Source organism: Miniopterus schreibersii (genome assembly GCF_964146895.1).
Source record: "Miniopterus schreibersii genome assembly, chromosome: 1".
Taxonomy (NCBI): domain Eukaryota; kingdom Metazoa; phylum Chordata; class Mammalia; order Chiroptera; family Miniopteridae; genus Miniopterus; species Miniopterus schreibersii.
In genome coordinates this window covers 49605825-49624021 of record NC_138101.1, presented here as the reverse complement: position 1 = coordinate 49624021, position 18197 = coordinate 49605825, and the positions used below count along the sequence as shown (strand labels likewise).

Sequence of the window (18197 nt, the reverse complement as noted above, 5' to 3'; positions counted from 1 at the left end):
GGGAGAGGGAGAGAGAGAAACATCAGTGATGAGAGAGTCATTGATAGGCTGTGCCCTGCATGCCCCCAACTGGGGATTGAGCCCACTACCTGGGCCTGTGTCCCGACTGGTAATCAAACCCACAATCTCCTGGATCCTAAGTCAATGCTCAACTGCTGAGCCACGCCCAGCCGGCCTTTGCTAAGGGTTTTACATGTATTTCCTGTGAAGTAAGTTGTTATTATTGTCTCAATTTTACATAAGAGGAAACTCTGGCTCAGAAAGGTTAAGGAGCTGACCGTGGTAAAATGCTTTTCATGTTGGAGTCAGAATTTCAACCCAAGCATGTAACTGACTTTAGCCCTTGCATTTAATTTTCAGGTGTGGTTATAAGATATTTTTTTAAAAGTTTTGAAATCTTGTGTCCATAAGAGTTGGTATTGCAAGTATAAGTGTAGTTTATTAAATTTGACAAGATATTGAAACTGTATTATTACCAAATCTTGTTAAAATGGAAGTTTATTAGTTGTAGAATAATGGAATACATTATATTTTTAAATTCTATTTGCATACACAGTTCACATATTTCCTATCTTTTAAAATAAAGTATAGGTATGTACCATTAAGTCTTCATAATTTTTGAAGCAGTTTATCTCAAAAAGGCAATTATATATATTAATGTATAGCCTTTCCCTTCTTCAAATATCATTAGAAATGTGTGAGATATATTAATAAAATGGCCTTTTTATATGTAGTGATTTATAAACTGGTCTGAAGTAGTATTATATACCCATGGTGTTCCAGTTGCTGAAATGATCCCCTATATGTGCAAACAGATTTCAAATTGCCGTTTGGGGCAGTCTGGCCAAGGTTGGAGTAGGGCAGCTGACCACCTGGGTTGAAATCCTGCCATTGTGTAAACTGTGCCATCTTTCACCACATTGGCCTCAATCCTCATCTATAAAGTGGGGAGAACAGTACTACCTCGCACAGCTAATGCATAAAGACACTTTAAGAGGTGCCTAGTACATAGTCAGTGCCCCATAAAATGTTAGATAATTTCACAAAGTGTTATTTTTAATAACAAACTAAGTTAAGAGTATTACAGTTCAGAAAATATGTGATAAAAGGTTGTTTCACTTACTTGGCCTTCAGGTTTATGTCTTAGTGCTTACAGCTGTTATGGAAAAGAGCATTCTTTAGGCCCTTGCGCTCAATTCATTGTGAGAAAGAATGACTGATAAGAACTGTGAATTGACTCCTCTTTCCAAAACATCAGTATATGTTGACTTTATATGAATTGAAATAATTCAGGTCATGGCTGCCCTGACCATCTGTCTCATTCTTTCTAAAATAAATCAGTTTATATATACACACAGTCATAAGTTCTTATGATTCTGTAAAATTATACTAGATTATGTATAATTTACTTATTTAATAACATTACTTTGTAAAAATTACTGAATTCATTGATGTCATTATCCATCAAAGACATAGGCACACCTCTCAGCCAGGATTTGGATTTGGCCTTGTTCTATCAAAAGGAATACGTGATAGTGTTTCCTAAAATTACCTTCTGCCTTTCTGGCATTCTTTAATTAGCAGAATATTTGATATGCTTCACAGGACTGTTTATTGGGTAAATGGCAGAAACACTGTGTCAGATGGTCACAGAATGGTGGTATAGCCCTTGGACATTCCTGTACGGTGGTTTTTAATTTTTATTTGAATTACAAGTTTGTTTTCTTATCCCCCATAGGCCCTCCTATCAGTCCTTCGAGAAAGCCATCGGTCAAGGACAGTCTTTAGGAAGGTTGGAGGATTTGTGTACATAACGTCTCTGCTTGTTGCTATGGAAAGATCTTTGAGCTCGCCCCCGAAGAATGGCTGGGAGAAAGTGAACCAGACTCAAGTGTTTGAACTTCTGCACACCGTGTTCTGCACCCTGACTGCGGCCATGCGCTACGAGCCAGCCAACTCCCATTTCTTCAGAACAGAGATTCAGTACGAGAAGCTGGCAGATGCTGTCCGATTTCTTGGCTGCTTCTCAGACCTAAGAAAAATAAGCCCCATGAATGTCTTCCCCTCCAATACACAGCCATTTCAAAGACTTCTAGAGGAAGACATCATCTTGGTGGACTCAGTGTCACCCACTTTACGGCACTGCAGTAAACTCTTTATTTATCTCTACAAAGTAGCCACAGATTCTTTTGACAGGTATGGCTCTGCTCTGTGCTCTGAATTTAAGGGTATGCTGTGTATGACTTCAGCGTTAGGGCTTGAATTATAGTTAACCTGAAGGAAAATGAAAACAAATGAATCTTCTCTCTTAATTTCTTGTCTGTCACTTTATCCTGTGAATATTACTGTTGCTTTGATGTTCAGTTTTTTGATAGGGACATCTGTGTATTATTTGTAAATTTAGGGTCAGTTAACTCTTGAAGCACTTAATGAAACAGTTTCTATGAAATTTAATGGTGTGATGTTTACTATTCTCTTTTTCCTCTATTCCCAACAATGTTAGGAACTTCTGGACTTAAAGATACTAGTTATCAACAGGAGAGCAGTTATGATCTTATTTATTTCCAGACACATGACATATTCTCAACATAATCCTCAAAAAGTGATAAAACTCCCTACAAGTCATTGATAGTTGAGGAGTCCACGTTGAGAGAGAATTCAAACTCGGTTTCTCATCCTTCATTAAACAAGAGCCAAGTCGTGCTCGGCATTGCAGGGTCAGCTCAGCGCCAGAGTACTCGGGTCATGGCCATTCTTTAGCTTAAATACAGACACATAAATAAACATTTACAATATATCGTGATAAAACCTCCGATGAGGGAAATCCAGAGTCTAAGGGAGATCATAGGGGTGCCACTTACCTAAATGACTTACTTTCAGTTTTCAAACTGTTTTCAATTAAGTTCTCACTGAAAATAATGTGAGAGTGATTGCGCTGCGAACTTGTCCTGAGCATCATCACTTTTGACGGTTACCATAGTTTTATTTCATAAAATAAATGAATTGTTTTTATAGTGCCCCCATAAATAAAATAAATAACTGTTGGATAGAGCTTCTGTTAGGTTTTATAGCCTTCCTTATGAAATATCCACTTTGAAATATCTACTGAGATGTTTCTTTGCTTCTTAATGTTTTTAGACCTTAATATTTAGATAATACAAGTAATGTAAGAAAAGTTGTTTTCCAGTTTTTTCTCATCTTGAAAATAAAAATGCATATTATATTATTAACACATAGGAAACATGGGATAGTGCCGTGTTCATGGAATAAGCTATTTAAAAGGGAAATTTTAGATTCAACATCTTTTTTCCTGTTTCCTACTTACCCTAGTTAGTATGCCTCGTGTTTAGTTGGCTTTGTCAAAGACGGGGCTTACAGCACTCTGTTTACCAAACGTGTTAAATGTTACCGTTGGTAGGTGAGCGTCAGCCTGAAGCATGCTTCTCTGTTCCCCTGAGTGCATGTGTTGTAGCCGTGCTCCTCGTTCCTGCCGAGTGTGGAGCACATCCCTTATTAAACTTTTACTGGTATTTCTTGTGAAACTAACCAGCTGCCAACCTGGTGGTGTTCTCTGCTAACCTCTCTAAACCACCCTGTCTGTTTTGTTGTCTATAGTCGTGCAGAACAGATCCCTCCTTGCCTGACAAGTGAGTCTTCTCTCCCCTCTCCTTGGGGCACACCAGCTTTGTCCAGGAAAAGGTACTGATCTTATCATGGAAGGCCGACTTTATTTGTGTGGGGGTTTTCTTTTGTGCTTAATTATATGTTAATGTGGTGATTGTGCTTTGTAACTCCAATGGGGGGGGGGGGGTTCTATTTAATTTTGTTTTTGTTTTAAAATAGCTTCTGAGTATATTTATGAGAGTAAAATGTGCTGATGCTATGAAGGTATGAAGGACATGTGTCATCCAACTCTATTATTTAGACGAAAATATGCATTTTGCTTTAGAGCAGCATATCTTTTATTAAAGTTAATGTAGGAGAGGACTTGGTGCCTCGTAAATAGAGTACGTTCCCCCTTTTTCTTTTTACTTTAAATGTGCCCCAGGATCATTTGGGGGGGGGGGGTTTACTATTGCTCTCAAGTGAACATCACAGCACTAGCAAGGAAGTGTGGATTTTCTCAGTCAGGTTCAAGCAGTTGAAATGCGGTGTTGTTAGGGAGAGCTGTCACAGCTAACCTTAGAAAAAGTGAGTAAAAACCTTCCCCAGCTCTTGATTTCATCGGTTCTGTGTAAATCTCTTCCTGAGCTGAACTAGTCTACCTCGTATATAAAGCTTATAGACTATAAAGACCCAGCAGTTGATTGGCAAGAGTACAGTTTAGACCCATGTTCCGTAATTTTGATCCCCGACTATATTCTGTGCCCTTGGAACCTGATACTCTTCCTTCCCCTGTTTTCCTTGTGACCAAGTACAGGTCCTAACGTCTTGTGCTAACCTTCCACTGTGGCTTTTTAGAAATCAGTCCTGAAGTTCCTCTGTGCTAACTTTATTTCTGTCGATCTGATTTTGAAACTTCAATATAATTGGAGTTTTTATATCAAAAGTATTTGTTATGTACTCTGTATTTTAATGTATTCCAGTAGTAATGTGCATGACGTATATGGACTTCTCCCTCTTTCTCTTAAATTTACACTGGGACTTACAGCTCATTTTCTTCCAGTAAATCATGGCATAGTTCAGGATATTTTTAAATGAATGTAGCATTGTTCAATATATTTGTATTTTAAAACTACTTTTTATTTTTTATCACTATTATACAGAACTACTGGGTGTTAGGAAAATAGTTTCAATTACTAAATAGTTATAATTATCTTTTAAAATACCTTTATAATTCTGTCATAAATATAAAGGTTTAAAAACTACTACTATATTTAAAAATATTTAACCCTTTTTAACTAGTAACCAAAACTTCAAAATACTCTTAATAGAAATTTACACATTAAAGGATTGCATTAAAAAAAGAAACCCATTAGAACTTACTATTTATTTAAACGGTAATTTGATAAAGATAAATCAGCATTTTATTTCATATAAAGAGTTATTTAAACCCTTAGATCAAAAATATTTTCTCATCATTTGCTGCATAGTTCCCTCTTTGATGGAAGGGGAAACTGTCGCTGAATCAACATCCTAGTTGAGTGAGTCTTACCCATTGGAATTCCAGTTGGGCTTAAAGGTTGATGTCGCCTCAAGGAAGCTCCTGATAATATTCATGCTAATACTAGTGTTAACATTTTAAGATTCCCATTCTGGCTAGGTTACATACATTTTGCTCAGTGATAAGAATCATAAGCCGACAAGAAATACAATGTTTCTATTTTACAAATGCAATATAGTAACTTTGAAAATTAGAACATCTCCAGAACATAACAAATTACTCAGCTCATGGGCATCTTCTCATTGCAAAACATGTTTTTGTTGGCAAAAGGAAAAACCAACATTGTATTAGTTTTTATGGCTTGTGGAGTATTCAGGTGCTAAGGAAGTTTTGAGCTTGTGATACTTGTCTGGTATATAAAATCCTGGAGATTCTTCTTTATTGACTTTAAGAATTGGGGAAAGAACTAGGAAACTTCCTATTTTGAAAACTAAAACTCATAAACTTTTTCATTATTATTATCCAGAAGGAATAATGGAATAGGGTTATAGCTTAGTAATGTTTCATCAGAGTCAGAGGAAGTGAAAACAGCATACAGAGTAGTAACTAAGACACTCCAGAGTGATCTGCAGTGGAGAAAAGGCGGCAAGTACTAGTTATTATTCAAACATGGGATCCCCTACTTAGCGCCTCTGCACACTGATGGTAATTGAGGCAGAGCAAATTCAGAATTTAAATATTCAAGCATATATTCCCAAAGATGTAGATAAATCATATAAATACATATATATATGAGTTAGATTGAAATATGAAATAGCAATTTCTATAAGTTTTAAAAGAAACTGCAACATAAAAATTAACTAAATTTTGAAATGTCATTTTATCCTGTTTTTTGCAAATGGTTAGGTTTTGCTTGGAAATTATCCAGTTAATAAGCTTACTATAATCTCTAAATTTCAAAAGTGGTTATGTCTGTGGTGATACCTAAGTGACTTAGTAAGAATTAATGTTATATAATGCTTATAAAAATAGACCCAATTTTAATTAATAAATAGCATGTTTTAGATTTTAACAATGTTTGAAATATATTTCTAGTTTGAGAAGAATGAATGTGATTCCTATATCAGAATATTATTTACTCATGTAAGATGAAAAAAGCTTACTACTATAATAGTTATATATTTTGGTATATCCATAGTTCAAGTTCAAATCTATATTAACGCTGGAAATTCAGAAATAATTTTGGACAGCCTATAGCTAAAATATACAATTAGAATCTATGTTTTTCCTCAAAATTGGGTTATTTTGTGTGTGTGTGTGTGTGTATGTGTAATGAAATCAGTTTTTATGAAATTTAACATTTGGGACTTCATATTACACTATAGAGGAATTAGGAATCTTTTTCTAGATGGGTCAAAATATTTTAAAGACTAACGGGAGCAACCTAGGGGAAGGGTAACTATTGGTAATAACATTTAGAAATGTGTCTTAGCAAGTTTAGAAATTAAGTCTTTCTGAACAAAATCTGCAGAAAAATAGGGAGTTGAAAAAAATGAGTGGGTGGAAGATATGCTGACTTTAAATAAACTAAGAGAGCCCTTGTGCATTTTTATAAGTGGAGCTGAATACTTGCGTAGAGTCTGTGTTAAAGAGAAATGGTGCTTAAAAACACAAACCTGGCAGTGCCAATCCTTTGCTTCTAAATCACTGACTTTAAGCATCTGTTTCCCAAGCTGCTCCTGTGCCAGAGCTGAAACTGCACTGCTCTGGGCGACAGACCTCAGCATTAGACAAATTACTCTGAAGCCGATCCACCAGAACAAAGAGCTCCCAGAGGCGAACGCCAGAAGCATCTACTTTCTAGAGCCAACCTACAAAATGTGCAAAACTCATGAATTGTAGACTAGTATGAAGTAGAAAGTGGAGCTCATTGACGAGAAGAAATGTTGTATATTCAGGACAGGGCCAGGCTTCTAATTCACAAAAGCCCATTATGTGAAATACGCCTTCCAAGTTTGTAGCAGTTGTGAGGAATCTTTTCAGCGGTAGGGGAGGTCATGTAAAAGAAGGGGAGCGTAGTTCCACATAAGCTAAGGGGAGGCTCCCTTGATGCTGAGGTGGCTGAGGTTCGGAGCCAACCCAGAGTCCGCTGCCCCAGCTACAGAGGAGGCCACTTTGATCTCGTTTGCTCTTGATTCTGTTACCTGTGGTTTAAGCCGCTTCAACTTTAAGGCAAGGTTAGAAACACATAGGTAATTTTAATAGAAACCAATTTTATTAAGGGATTTAACTTGCACTCTCATCACATATTATTAGAACTGTCACCTTCCCTAGAGCTGTGATTTCACCTATTTGTATCTTCTGGTACAGGTGCCATTCTGTTTTTTTCTCTTTGAGTTTCCTTGAGATACATTTGACACAGAGCACAACATAATGGCTTCACTTACATATATTGTGAAATGATTATCACAGTAAGTTTAGTTAACATCTGTCATCTGATATAGATACAATAAAAAAAGAAAAACTGTCTTTTTCTTGTGATGAGGACTTTTGGGGTCCACTCTCTCAGCAACTTGCACATATACCATAGAGCAGTGTTAACTGCCATCATTATGTGCCACTCTTTAATGAAATAATCCAAATAGTAGATGGTAAGGATACATCAGAGCCCAGAGGAATGGATACTTAAATTGTCTATATGTGACTCATTAAGAATTGAAAATATATTGCCTTTTTATATCCCAGACTTAAGGTGTTTAATAGCCCAAGCTTGAATTGCAAGGCTTTTTGCTTATCAGTGCATAAAATAAACAGATGAAGAAAATAAACAGAGACTGTGATTGGAATTAAATACCAAATTACCCTTCTTTCTTTTTTTGTAGGCATGCATATCATTCTGTTTCAACTCCCCCCGTGTACCCTCCTAAAAATGACCTGAAACTACATGTGACAACGTCTCTCCAGAGCTCTGACGCCGTCATCATCCACCCGGGAGCCATGCTCGCGATGTTGGACCTCCTGGCCTCTGTGGGGTCAGCAGCACAGCCAGAAGTAAGCTTGGCTGTGTTGGTTCCTTCCCGTCATTAATGAGTGAAAGGGCGTGAGTGTGACTGCATGAGCAAGAGAGTGGGGCTCAGAAAGATGAGAAGTGCTGTGAAACCGTTCCGTATCACGTACCCAAGCAGGTCAAGGGGAAAATATAGGGTTTTCTATTAATTTTCATTATAAATAATAGCTATGAATGATTTAGACTATAATTCATTTGACATATGCAGCCACAATGGTTATTTCTGATGTGAAAATTACTCTGTTTCTCCTTGTAAGTTCTGCTCGGCAGTGAACATTGTTAATAAGTAGTACAGGAAGAAAAATGACGGAAGATACCACTCTGAAGCCATTTGTCTGTTTTTGCTTGTGGCACTCAGGAGTTTGGGTGAACTGGAGTTTGGTTGACCAATTTTGTTAAAATGTATGGCCTCGAAGGCCTGAAGTGTCACAAATGTAAATAATGGGACTTCCATTAAACTGGCTATTTACACATCATGAAAAGACTTTACAGCCACTATTTCTATAAAAAAAAAAATACCATTAGTTATACAGTCATGTAATATAAAAGACTTGGAAGAGAATGGAGTCCCGCTGGGTTCGCTGGCAAAACGAGGTGTTTGCCTAGCCCTCTTCTGGAGCTGCTGTAGCACTAAGCCAGCTGCTTAATGCATCTGAATGTAATTTGCAGCATGTTGAGACCTCAGATTAAAAGGTGTGCTTCATGTGCAGAGAACCTGTCTTACTAAGAATGCCCTGGTGGTGTGGATTTCTTTGTTAACCTTAGCATGCTTTGGATCTTCAACTTGCCGTGGCAAATATTTTACAATCCCTGGTGCACACAGAAAGGAACCAGCAGGTCATGTGTGAAGCTGGCCTTCACGCTCGCCTGCTGCAGCGCTGCAGCGCTGCCCTGGCCGACGAGGACCACGCCCTGCACCCGCCCCTCCAGCGGATGTTTGAACGATTGGCCTCGCAGGCTCTGGAGCCCATGGTGCTGAGGTCAGTAGTTCTCTTTTTCACATTTCAATAATCCACAATTCGTAATAGTAGTTCCTAGAGTCTTTATATTCAAGAGTTCTTGCTTTAATAGACATATATTCAAGTACCTGTGGGCAAAACCAACGCACAACAAAAATGGGCAAAATGCTCAAAGTATAGCACATGCAAACAGGTAAATATAGTTTTTAATAAACAGGATGTTTCTGTTTATTCCACTTGAGTTCAGCAAATCCTGGCTTTCCTTTAAAAATAATGTCATGTTTATGACTTGCATCTACTTTAGGAACTTGTTATACGTAAGAACTCTTTTAAGGAATACTTCTTTAACTTTTTTATTTTCAAATAAAGATAAATTCACAGGAAGCTGCAAATTCCGATCATAGAGGCTCTGTGTCCCCTTCAGCCAGTTTCCCTCAGTTACACATCTTGTGTAACTATAACACAGCATCGAAAACAAGAAATTGGCTCTGGTACAATGTGTGCATGTGTGCTGTAGTCCCTGATATTTATCATATGTGTAGTTTTATGTGACCACACACAATCAAGATGCCACAACGATCTCCCTAGTGCTACTCCTTTATTGTCACATGCACTCCCCTAACCCGCACAAACTACTAGCCTGTTCTCCATCTCCATAATTTTGTCACTTTGAGAATGTTATATAAATAAAGTCATATAATATGTGGCCTTTGTTATTTGCTTTTTCACTTATAATGCCTTTAAGATGCATCAAAATTGTTACATATCAATAGTTTGTCTCTTTTTATTGCCAAGTTGTATTCCGTGGTATGGCTATACTTTCCACAGAGTGACCATTCAAGAAATACTTATTTTTAAATAACCTTTTAATAGAAAGGAAACAGTGCTCTGTGCATTAGGGATGAAACAACAGTTTTAAAAAGTATTTTTCTTGAAATTATCTAGCCAAACAGAATTAGTGTATAAGCCATTTTGTCCCTCCTTATAAAAACACACTTATGTATCTTGTCACTTTTACAATATTAGCAGCTCTCTTTGTAAGATAATTTTTTCCTCCTGCTGCTAAAGTACTTCTTTTTCATAAATTTTTTAGGAACTTTCTTAAAACTATTTGGACATTATATGTAATTTATGTTTTTAACTGACTCCGAACTAGTGATGGGTTAAGAAAAACCCATGCGGCACACATTTGTTAAGCTGTGTTGTACCAGGCAGTGTGCTAGGTACACATTTGTTAAGCTTTGTTGTACCAGGCAGTGTGCTAGGCCAAGATGAGTGAGACAGTCCCCACTCACTTATTCCATCATCCTATGGACGTGTTCAGAATCCTCAGATACTGAAAATAGCATGGGGCTTTCCCTCTGGCCTTCCTGGTAATCTGCTGCTTTAAAGGTAGAGTGAATGGGAGAGATACTAACTCATACTCAATATTGGTATTTTGATAAGTAGCCTCTATTGCCTAGTTAGATAAACAGAGTAAACAGTGGAGATCAGCCATTTGGACATGCTCAGTTTTCACAGTTGATGAATTCCCAGAAGAAAGGGTCACATGATGCTACGGGCACCCAGGTGCTGATAAGCCATCGGGTTTGAATTAATTGCGTGTCGTCATACTCTACACGAAAAACTGGCAGAGGAGACATCCCATTCCAGGAAAACATGCCCCTCAGATTTCATTTCCCAGCCCTTCACAGTTTTCTCTGTGTACTTCTCAGTGCTTGGTATTTAAAATGTAAAATTAACATTGTATATTATTTTAAAATAACTGGATTGCTTTTGTATTTTAACTAATGTGTTATAATTCAGTAACACCTACTTTGTGTGTGTTTGTTGTATGATTTATGTAATATTCTCAGTCAAGGAATAACTTTGCTTTGTTTTTTCTTTAGGGAGTTTTTGCGTTTGGCAAGTCCATTAAATTGTGGTGCCTGGGACAAAAAACTGCTAAAACAATACAGGGTCCACAAACCAAGTTCCCTGAGTTACGAGCCAGAGATGAGAAGTAAGTTGTCCTTAAAGTTCCCTTTTTTGGTTGATTTTATAAATGAAAATTATGTTGGGGGAATGACTGCTATTTCATGAAGTTTGACTGATAGAAAGGAAAGAGAAGAGTTCCTTGTTGTGGTTTGTTTAAATGGAGAAACACAAGATCTGGCCAGTTGACTGATGGGGGTGGGAGAGGAATTGCTGATATAGTGAGAGATCCAGAGGCGGTGAGAGTGCCCTACCACATAACCCTTGGCTTGGAGAGGTAATACTTCTTTCCCAGAGAATCCGTAATTACTCTGCCTTCCTCTAGTAGCCTTTCTTGCCTGGGCACGAGAGTGGTTGATTGGATTATTAACAGGACACTAAAAATGGTGATAAAAGGAGTTGAGATACACCAAGGAGTATAGGCTGGATAGGGAGAGAAGCGAAGCCAAGTAGCTAGTGACAGACCGGGAGGGAAAGGATGGGTCACTAGTCTGGAGAGCAACCTCGCAGCCAACAGCAAATGTAGTGAGGGGGCTGGAGGGATGGGGAGGGACAGTGGCAGCCAGAACCGCAGCAGCGAAACAAGCAGAGAGAACCGGGCCCACATTGTGACTGTGGCATGAAGTAGAGGTGAAGCTCCCTGGAGGAGTGGCGATCTCACAGAACTGAAAGTCGGTGTTAGGTGGCTTGTTCACGTGGACCTTGATGTCCCCTGGTACACAGCAGGAATTGGTACAGGGGAGAAGACAGTGAAATGCAAGCGGTAGGAGACGGCGTTTCACGGAGAGGGCGCGGGAGGAGTTGTTCTTGCCTTCGGCTCCTAGCGGGGCGATGGAAGCGGACCCCAGAGTGCGGGCGCCACCTCCCCGTCTGGCACGGCCCGTGGGAAAGCAGCGGAGCCCATCCACCCAGAGCTGTGGCGGGGTCTCAGCAGCCACGGCAGCCGCCGTGGGTTTCCTCCGTGTTAAGTCTGTAGTTGTGTTGGTTTTTTACTTTATAGGGTGTTTTAGGTATCGTCGTTGGCCGCAGTGACAAGGCATTTGTTCGGATGGGTTGGAGTGGCCATGGCTGGTGAAGCAGGGAGGATGGAAACCTAGACAAGCAGGCTGCCGTGGAAGGACGCAGGGCTCATTTAGTTCAGCCCCTTTTTTTTTTTCAGGCAAAAATCAGAGATTAAACAACCTTCAGTCATTATTTCAATCTGAATTTTTTTCTCCTGCTAATTATTATCAGTGGTTAGTGAATACTGTGTTTTGAAAACATTAAGATCTTTTGAGTTCCAACACAGTTTTATTGGAAAACAGAAAGTACTGCAGTTTTTTATATTAATTCATATACATCCCTTAGATTTGTATATATATATTTTTTGTTGTTTTTTATACTTTACACAATTCCTTAGAATTGAGTAGTGATTTCCTTTGAAAAGAGTAGAAACAAAAATAGTTCCTTTCTCTCAGAGAATATTGAGCTATTTTTATGGGTGCCTGAATGCTTAGCACATATATGAAGGAAACGGTGACATTCCTGTAGAGTATCCTGAAGGAGTATCGTCTTCATTACATTTGTAATGCACTTCTGAAAAATAGAACAGTTTGTTTAAAATTTGTCTTTTCATTTTTGAAATTGTTATTTAGATGCATGTAGGAATTTTTTAATTCAAGTACTTTTTTGATCACATATTTAATTTTAATAGTTGTAAGAGAAGAATTAAAAATGGAGAGAAAATGGGATGTCTGATCTTTATCTCTGATTTTTTTTTTTATAAGAAAGATGACCTAGTATATTTTGCTTTCTTATCTCAAAGAGAAATAATTTTGTGACATAAAAGTGTAATCAGGTTTTTATAAAAATCATTAACTATCACTTATAGTTAAATTTCATTGTAACAGTGGCTTGAATAGTAATTATGGTGATTTTTATTCTTATTTGTACTCTGGTTTTCAACATTTCTACAATGTGTTTATTACTTTAGTAATATGTAAAAAAGGAAACATGGGCTATTTAAGTTTTAAAATGAACATAAAGTACATTAAAACTGGATAATAGCTTTGGTATTTATAATAAAATTATTAATTATAAAAACTGAAGATTGTTATTTAAAAATAAATCAGCCTTGTGAAGTCATTCTTTTAGAAACCTACATGATATTTTTCCCAAGAGATTTTCTTTGACTTACAGGTAGTATGGTCACATCCATGGAAGGTCTGGGTTCTGACAACGTTTTCAGCTTACATGAGGATAACCACTACCGGATAAGCAAGAGCCTGGTAAAATCTGCAGAAGGCAGCACTGTACCCCTGACCCGGGTAAAGTGTCTGGTCTCCATGACAACTCCACATGACATCAGACTTCATGGGTCATCAGTTACTCCAGCTTTTGTTGAATTTGACACATCCCTTGAGGGGTTTGGGTAAGGAATTTACAAGGTAGCCAAGCCTTATTATGTTATTTTATGACTCATACTTGCCTTTGACAGATCTTTGGTTTTAAATCTACTTAATTAAATATATACTATATACTGTACATTTTCAAATTATTGAGTTCTTTGAGAATGTGAAGATTTTTAGATTTAATTATTTTTTATTTATTTTTAAATATATCTTTATTGATTTCAGAGAGAGGAAGGGAGAGGGGGAGAGAGAGACAGAAACATCAGTGATAAGAGAATCATTGATCGGCTGCCTCCTGCACGCCCCCTACTGAGGATCAAGCCTGCAACCCAGGCACGTGCCCTGACTGGGAATTGAACTTCGATCCCCTGAATCCTAGGTCCATGCTCATCCACTGAGCCACGCCCAGCTGGGCTAGATTTAATTATTTTTAGTTATTTATTATATTAAATAACTCGGTGTGGTGTTATAGTCATCAAACTAAAGCCCAAAGTTCAAATCTCTTTTGTAAATTATATTTTGTTGTAAATAAAGTTTTTTTGTAACACAGCCACACTCATTTACATATGTATTGCCTTTGACAATTTTCATGGTAGAGAGGCAGAGTTGAGTAGTTGTTAAAGAAATTATCTGGTCTGCAAAGCATAACTTATCTATGGTCTGGCCCTCTCCAGAAAGTGTTTACCAACCTCTGATTTAGTATAATAAATTTATAGATAATATGCAGATTAAAATCAGATTAAAAGTTCTTTGGGTTTTATCATCTTCCTTTCCCTCAAAATACCTATCTCAGTATCTTATACGTTATAAATATTCAATGTCTATCACATCAAATGAGAAAATAGTTTCAAGTGGCAGAAAAGGCTGTAGTAGCAGAAGCACCAATAAAGACTCTATAGAGAATCTAGAAGAATTTGTGAACTCCGTCAGCCTCAAAATGGACACGGATGCTAAGAGAATACATCTATGTCTGTACTAGTTCCTCGTGGGGTTCTTATGTGTTGATCTAAAACTATCAGTTGTATTTTAAGAAGATTGTCATGGGTTATTACTGGACAGTGGATTAAAACATATTTGGGAATAGCAAAACTAGTCAGAAACAGTGGTAACAGGAGAGTGGCTCACTGGACAGGGCACAGGGAATTTTTCTGCGGGGATGAAATTGTTCCAGTGTCTTGAACAGGGTTATACATTGGTACACTTACCATCTGCAAATTATACTTGGATTTTTTTAAAAATTTAAATGAAAAATGAAGCTATTGGAGAATCTTAAAGTGTATCTTTCCATAGTCTCACATAATTAAGAGAAGGGTTTTGTTAGCCATCCAGATTTATTCCATGATGCCTTACCCCTAGATACCCCTTCAATAACGGCAGTCTATTTCACTGTGGTGATAATGCAGGAAAATAGTTGATCTCTAATACGTATGTTGTCTTTTCTTTAATAGCTGTCTGTTCCTGCCCAGTTTGGCCCCTCATAACGCCTCTACGAACAGTGCTGTTACAACAGGTCTTATTGACGGGGCTGTGGTCAGTGGCATTGGTTCTGGTAAATATTACTTACTTTGTTTATGAGTCTTTTCCCCCCCCAGTAGATTATATTGTAGTTAGAGTTCATTGCTGCTTTCAGTTTCTTGTTTTAAGTAAACATGAGTCAACACAAACTCTTTTATTGTTATTTTCCTGTTTTTACTTTAGGCGAGAGGTTCTTTCCCCCTCCGTCTGGCTTAAGCTACTCGAGCTGGTTCTGTATCGAACATTTTAGCACTCCCCCAAACAACCACCCTGTCAGACTTCTGACTGTTGTGCGCCGAGCGAATTCTTCCGAGCAGCATTACGTGTGCCTTGCCATAGTTTTGTCAGCAAAAGACCGATCCTTGATTGTTTCCACCAAAGAGGAGCTACTCCAAAACTATGGTCAGTACCTCTCTTTTTCTTTTTGCTTCTTGTGATCATGAAAAGTGTCAAAGTTTATTATAACAATTCGGTTTTAAGGTCCATCTGGTAATTCTTTTCCAATTTAAAAAATTATAGAACAGAACAGGTTATGTGAAATCTTGAATGTATTGTTTACCAGTGAATTTTAAGGCACTTTTAAAAGAGACTTAGAAAAAACAGTGGAGAGAGTCCCTAAAATAAAGATTCATCTCTACTTGCCAAGAAAGCACAGCTTTTGCTAGGAAAGCAGGTTGCTTGTTTGGTATATTTTAGTAAGGATCTTCATTGGCTGTGAATTCTGCTTAACTAATGAATATTCATTGAGCACCTGCCTACCATATGTGCCACTGTGCTAGACATAATAACATTTAAATTACTCTACCCATCACTTACCTTCAAGACTTAATACACACCGCTTAATCCTAATTCCATAATTCCCATCAACATGCCATAATGCTCGTCACTCTGCTGTACATTAGAACTTCAAACTCAAGGCATGCATGAAGATCTTTCTAAATTATGTACATAACATAAAATATAAATCTCAGTTTACTGAATTTTCTTTGCTGTGATTATAATCATTTGTAGAAAAATAAACTTCTTTATCATCTATCTTCTAATTTTGTCTTTTAACTAAATAAAATGCCACCTATTGCTTCACATGCAGTTGATATTCAAATACTAATTGAATGTGAATATTAGCTTCTCAATTTGATTGTAAGGCTTCTTGTTTTACTTAGTATTTTTCATCATGGCTACTACAGAGTTAGGCATCGATACAGTAACTGCTTTAAAGTTCTTGTTAGGACACTTCATTTGCCCCTTTTGTGGCATTTGGCCTTGTTATTTCCCTCCTGATTAACACTGTCTCCTGTCTTGTCATTTGGGATACTTGTTCTTTCACTATTGTGAAAGTAATTGTCCTTTCGTTGAAGAAAAGTAATTTTCTTCAACAGCTTTCTCTTTCATCTTTCCGTTAGGATTAGTATTACCCAAGGTAATACTAATTTCATTTCATCTTTAGTCTTCATATTCAGTCTGCTCTTCGTGAGGAAAAAATCATCAATTTCAGTTAGCTTTAAGTCTTTAGGTCTTTTTATCCCAGGGACTCAGAAAGGAAAGTTTTTTATTTATCTGTGTCCTTTGCTTTGTTCTTATATTTTCAACTGCATATTAGACATCTTCATATGAAGAAAAATAAAGGAAAAGGAATATGGATGACTTGAAAGGGAAACAATGAGAAAAGTAAATGAAGAATTTGGAAAAAGTGTAGAATTTAATAGAAAAATTAGGGAGTAGATCTAGGGATATTTCGGTAAACCAGGAAAATATTTTCTAACTCTGTAGCAATTTCACTAAGTGTAATTTGCAAGACTACTATAGTTCTAATCACTGCAAATTATAACAACATGCACATTAATTATACATATGATGTTGCTACTATAAGGATCCATCCTCTGAACAGCTGTAACCCATTAGGATGCCTAGGTTGTCCTGCTAGCATTGCTCAGTGATTGAGCATTGACCTATGAACCAGAAGGTCACAGGTTCGATTCCCGGTCAGGGCACATGCCTGGGTTGCGGCTCCATCCCCAGCAGGGGCCTGTGGGAGGCAGCCGATCAGTGACTCTCTCTCTCATCATTGATGTTTCTGTTGTATCTCTCCCTCTCCCTTCCTCACTCTAAAATCAAATTTTAAAAATTAAATTACAAAAGATGCCTAGATAATTAAGAATTGTCAGAAACCGGTTGGCTCACCAAGATGTTCTGACACCATTGAATGTTGGATATGTCTTAGTTTAAGCCTGAGTCAGAATGTAAAACTCTGAAAAAAAATTTTGTAAGTAATATTTTCTACAATCCCCAAGAAGATGCACTTTATTAACTAGGAAAGGGAGAGGGAAGAGTTCCTGGTTTTGCCTATATTTTTGGTCCCCCCCTCCCCCCACATCCTTTGATCCGTAACACGAGACTTTTCAAAGCTGTCTGATCCTATTTTTCACCTAGTTTATTTAATTCTGTTCCTATGTTAGGTCACTGATGAAGATTCTGTCTTTGTAGTGTCTTTTTTTTTAAAAATATGTCTTTATTGATTTCAGAGAGAGGAAGAGAGAGGGAGAGAGAGAGAGAGAGATAGAAACATCAATGATGAGAGAGTCATTGGCTGCCTCTTGCACGCCTTCTACTGGGGATCAAGCCCACATCCCGGGATGTGCCCTGACCAGGAATCGAACCACGATCTCCTGGATCATAGGTCCATGCTCAAACACTGAGCCACACCAGCCAGGCTGTAGTAGTAGTCTTAACTTATCAATAGATGTGTATTCTGAATTGTCATTTTAAACTATAACCTTGGCATTTCAGCATATGCAGATATTTTAAGATTCAAGAAATAGAAAGTAATGTTTATAGTTCTTTCTGCAAATTATTATAACTTTTAAGTCTCAGTATATTTACTTGTATGTGCTGTTTGTACTGAAAAATGGTGGGTCTGCTTTTAAGGTACATGGTTACGATTAGCTATTTATTGTACAGAAAAACTCTGAGGAGGGAATGAGTTTTTAACATCTGGATTTCCACTGCTACCTTACCTCTTCTTGTGTAGTTAGGAAAGGTAAATTAATTTTCATTAGCTTAACATTACGATTAAATTAATAATGACCCGTTATGTCCTAGCATGATCTGGCAACACATTGGGTAGCAGAGAGAAGCCAGATTAGAGTCCGGAAGTGATTGCAGAATGTTAGCAAATCACCAGAACTATC

At 37.5% G+C, this 18197-nt stretch overlaps 1 protein-coding gene across 5 annotated transcripts in view; it reads left to right on the top strand.

The window, feature by feature from the left end:
• Positions 1-18197, top strand: part of WDFY3 (WD repeat and FYVE domain containing 3) — a 236384-nt gene that overhangs the window by 125379 nt on the left and 92808 nt on the right. For 4 of the 5 annotated variants that reach the window (XM_081146974.1, XM_081146973.1, XM_081146970.1 and 1 more), the window contains 8 exons: positions 1739-2196; positions 3616-3699; positions 7987-8155; positions 8937-9151; positions 11020-11132; positions 13283-13514; positions 14943-15043; positions 15193-15411. In XM_081146974.1, coding sequence (XP_081003100.1) covers positions 1739-2196; positions 3616-3699; positions 7987-8155; positions 8937-9151; positions 11020-11132; positions 13283-13514; positions 14943-15043; positions 15193-15411 — 1591 coding nt within the window. The remainder of the gene's footprint in view (positions 1-1738; positions 2197-3615; positions 3700-7986; positions 8156-8936; positions 9152-11019; positions 11133-13282; positions 13515-14942; positions 15044-15192; positions 15412-18197) is intronic. The other variant, XM_081146972.1, reaches the window with a different exon arrangement.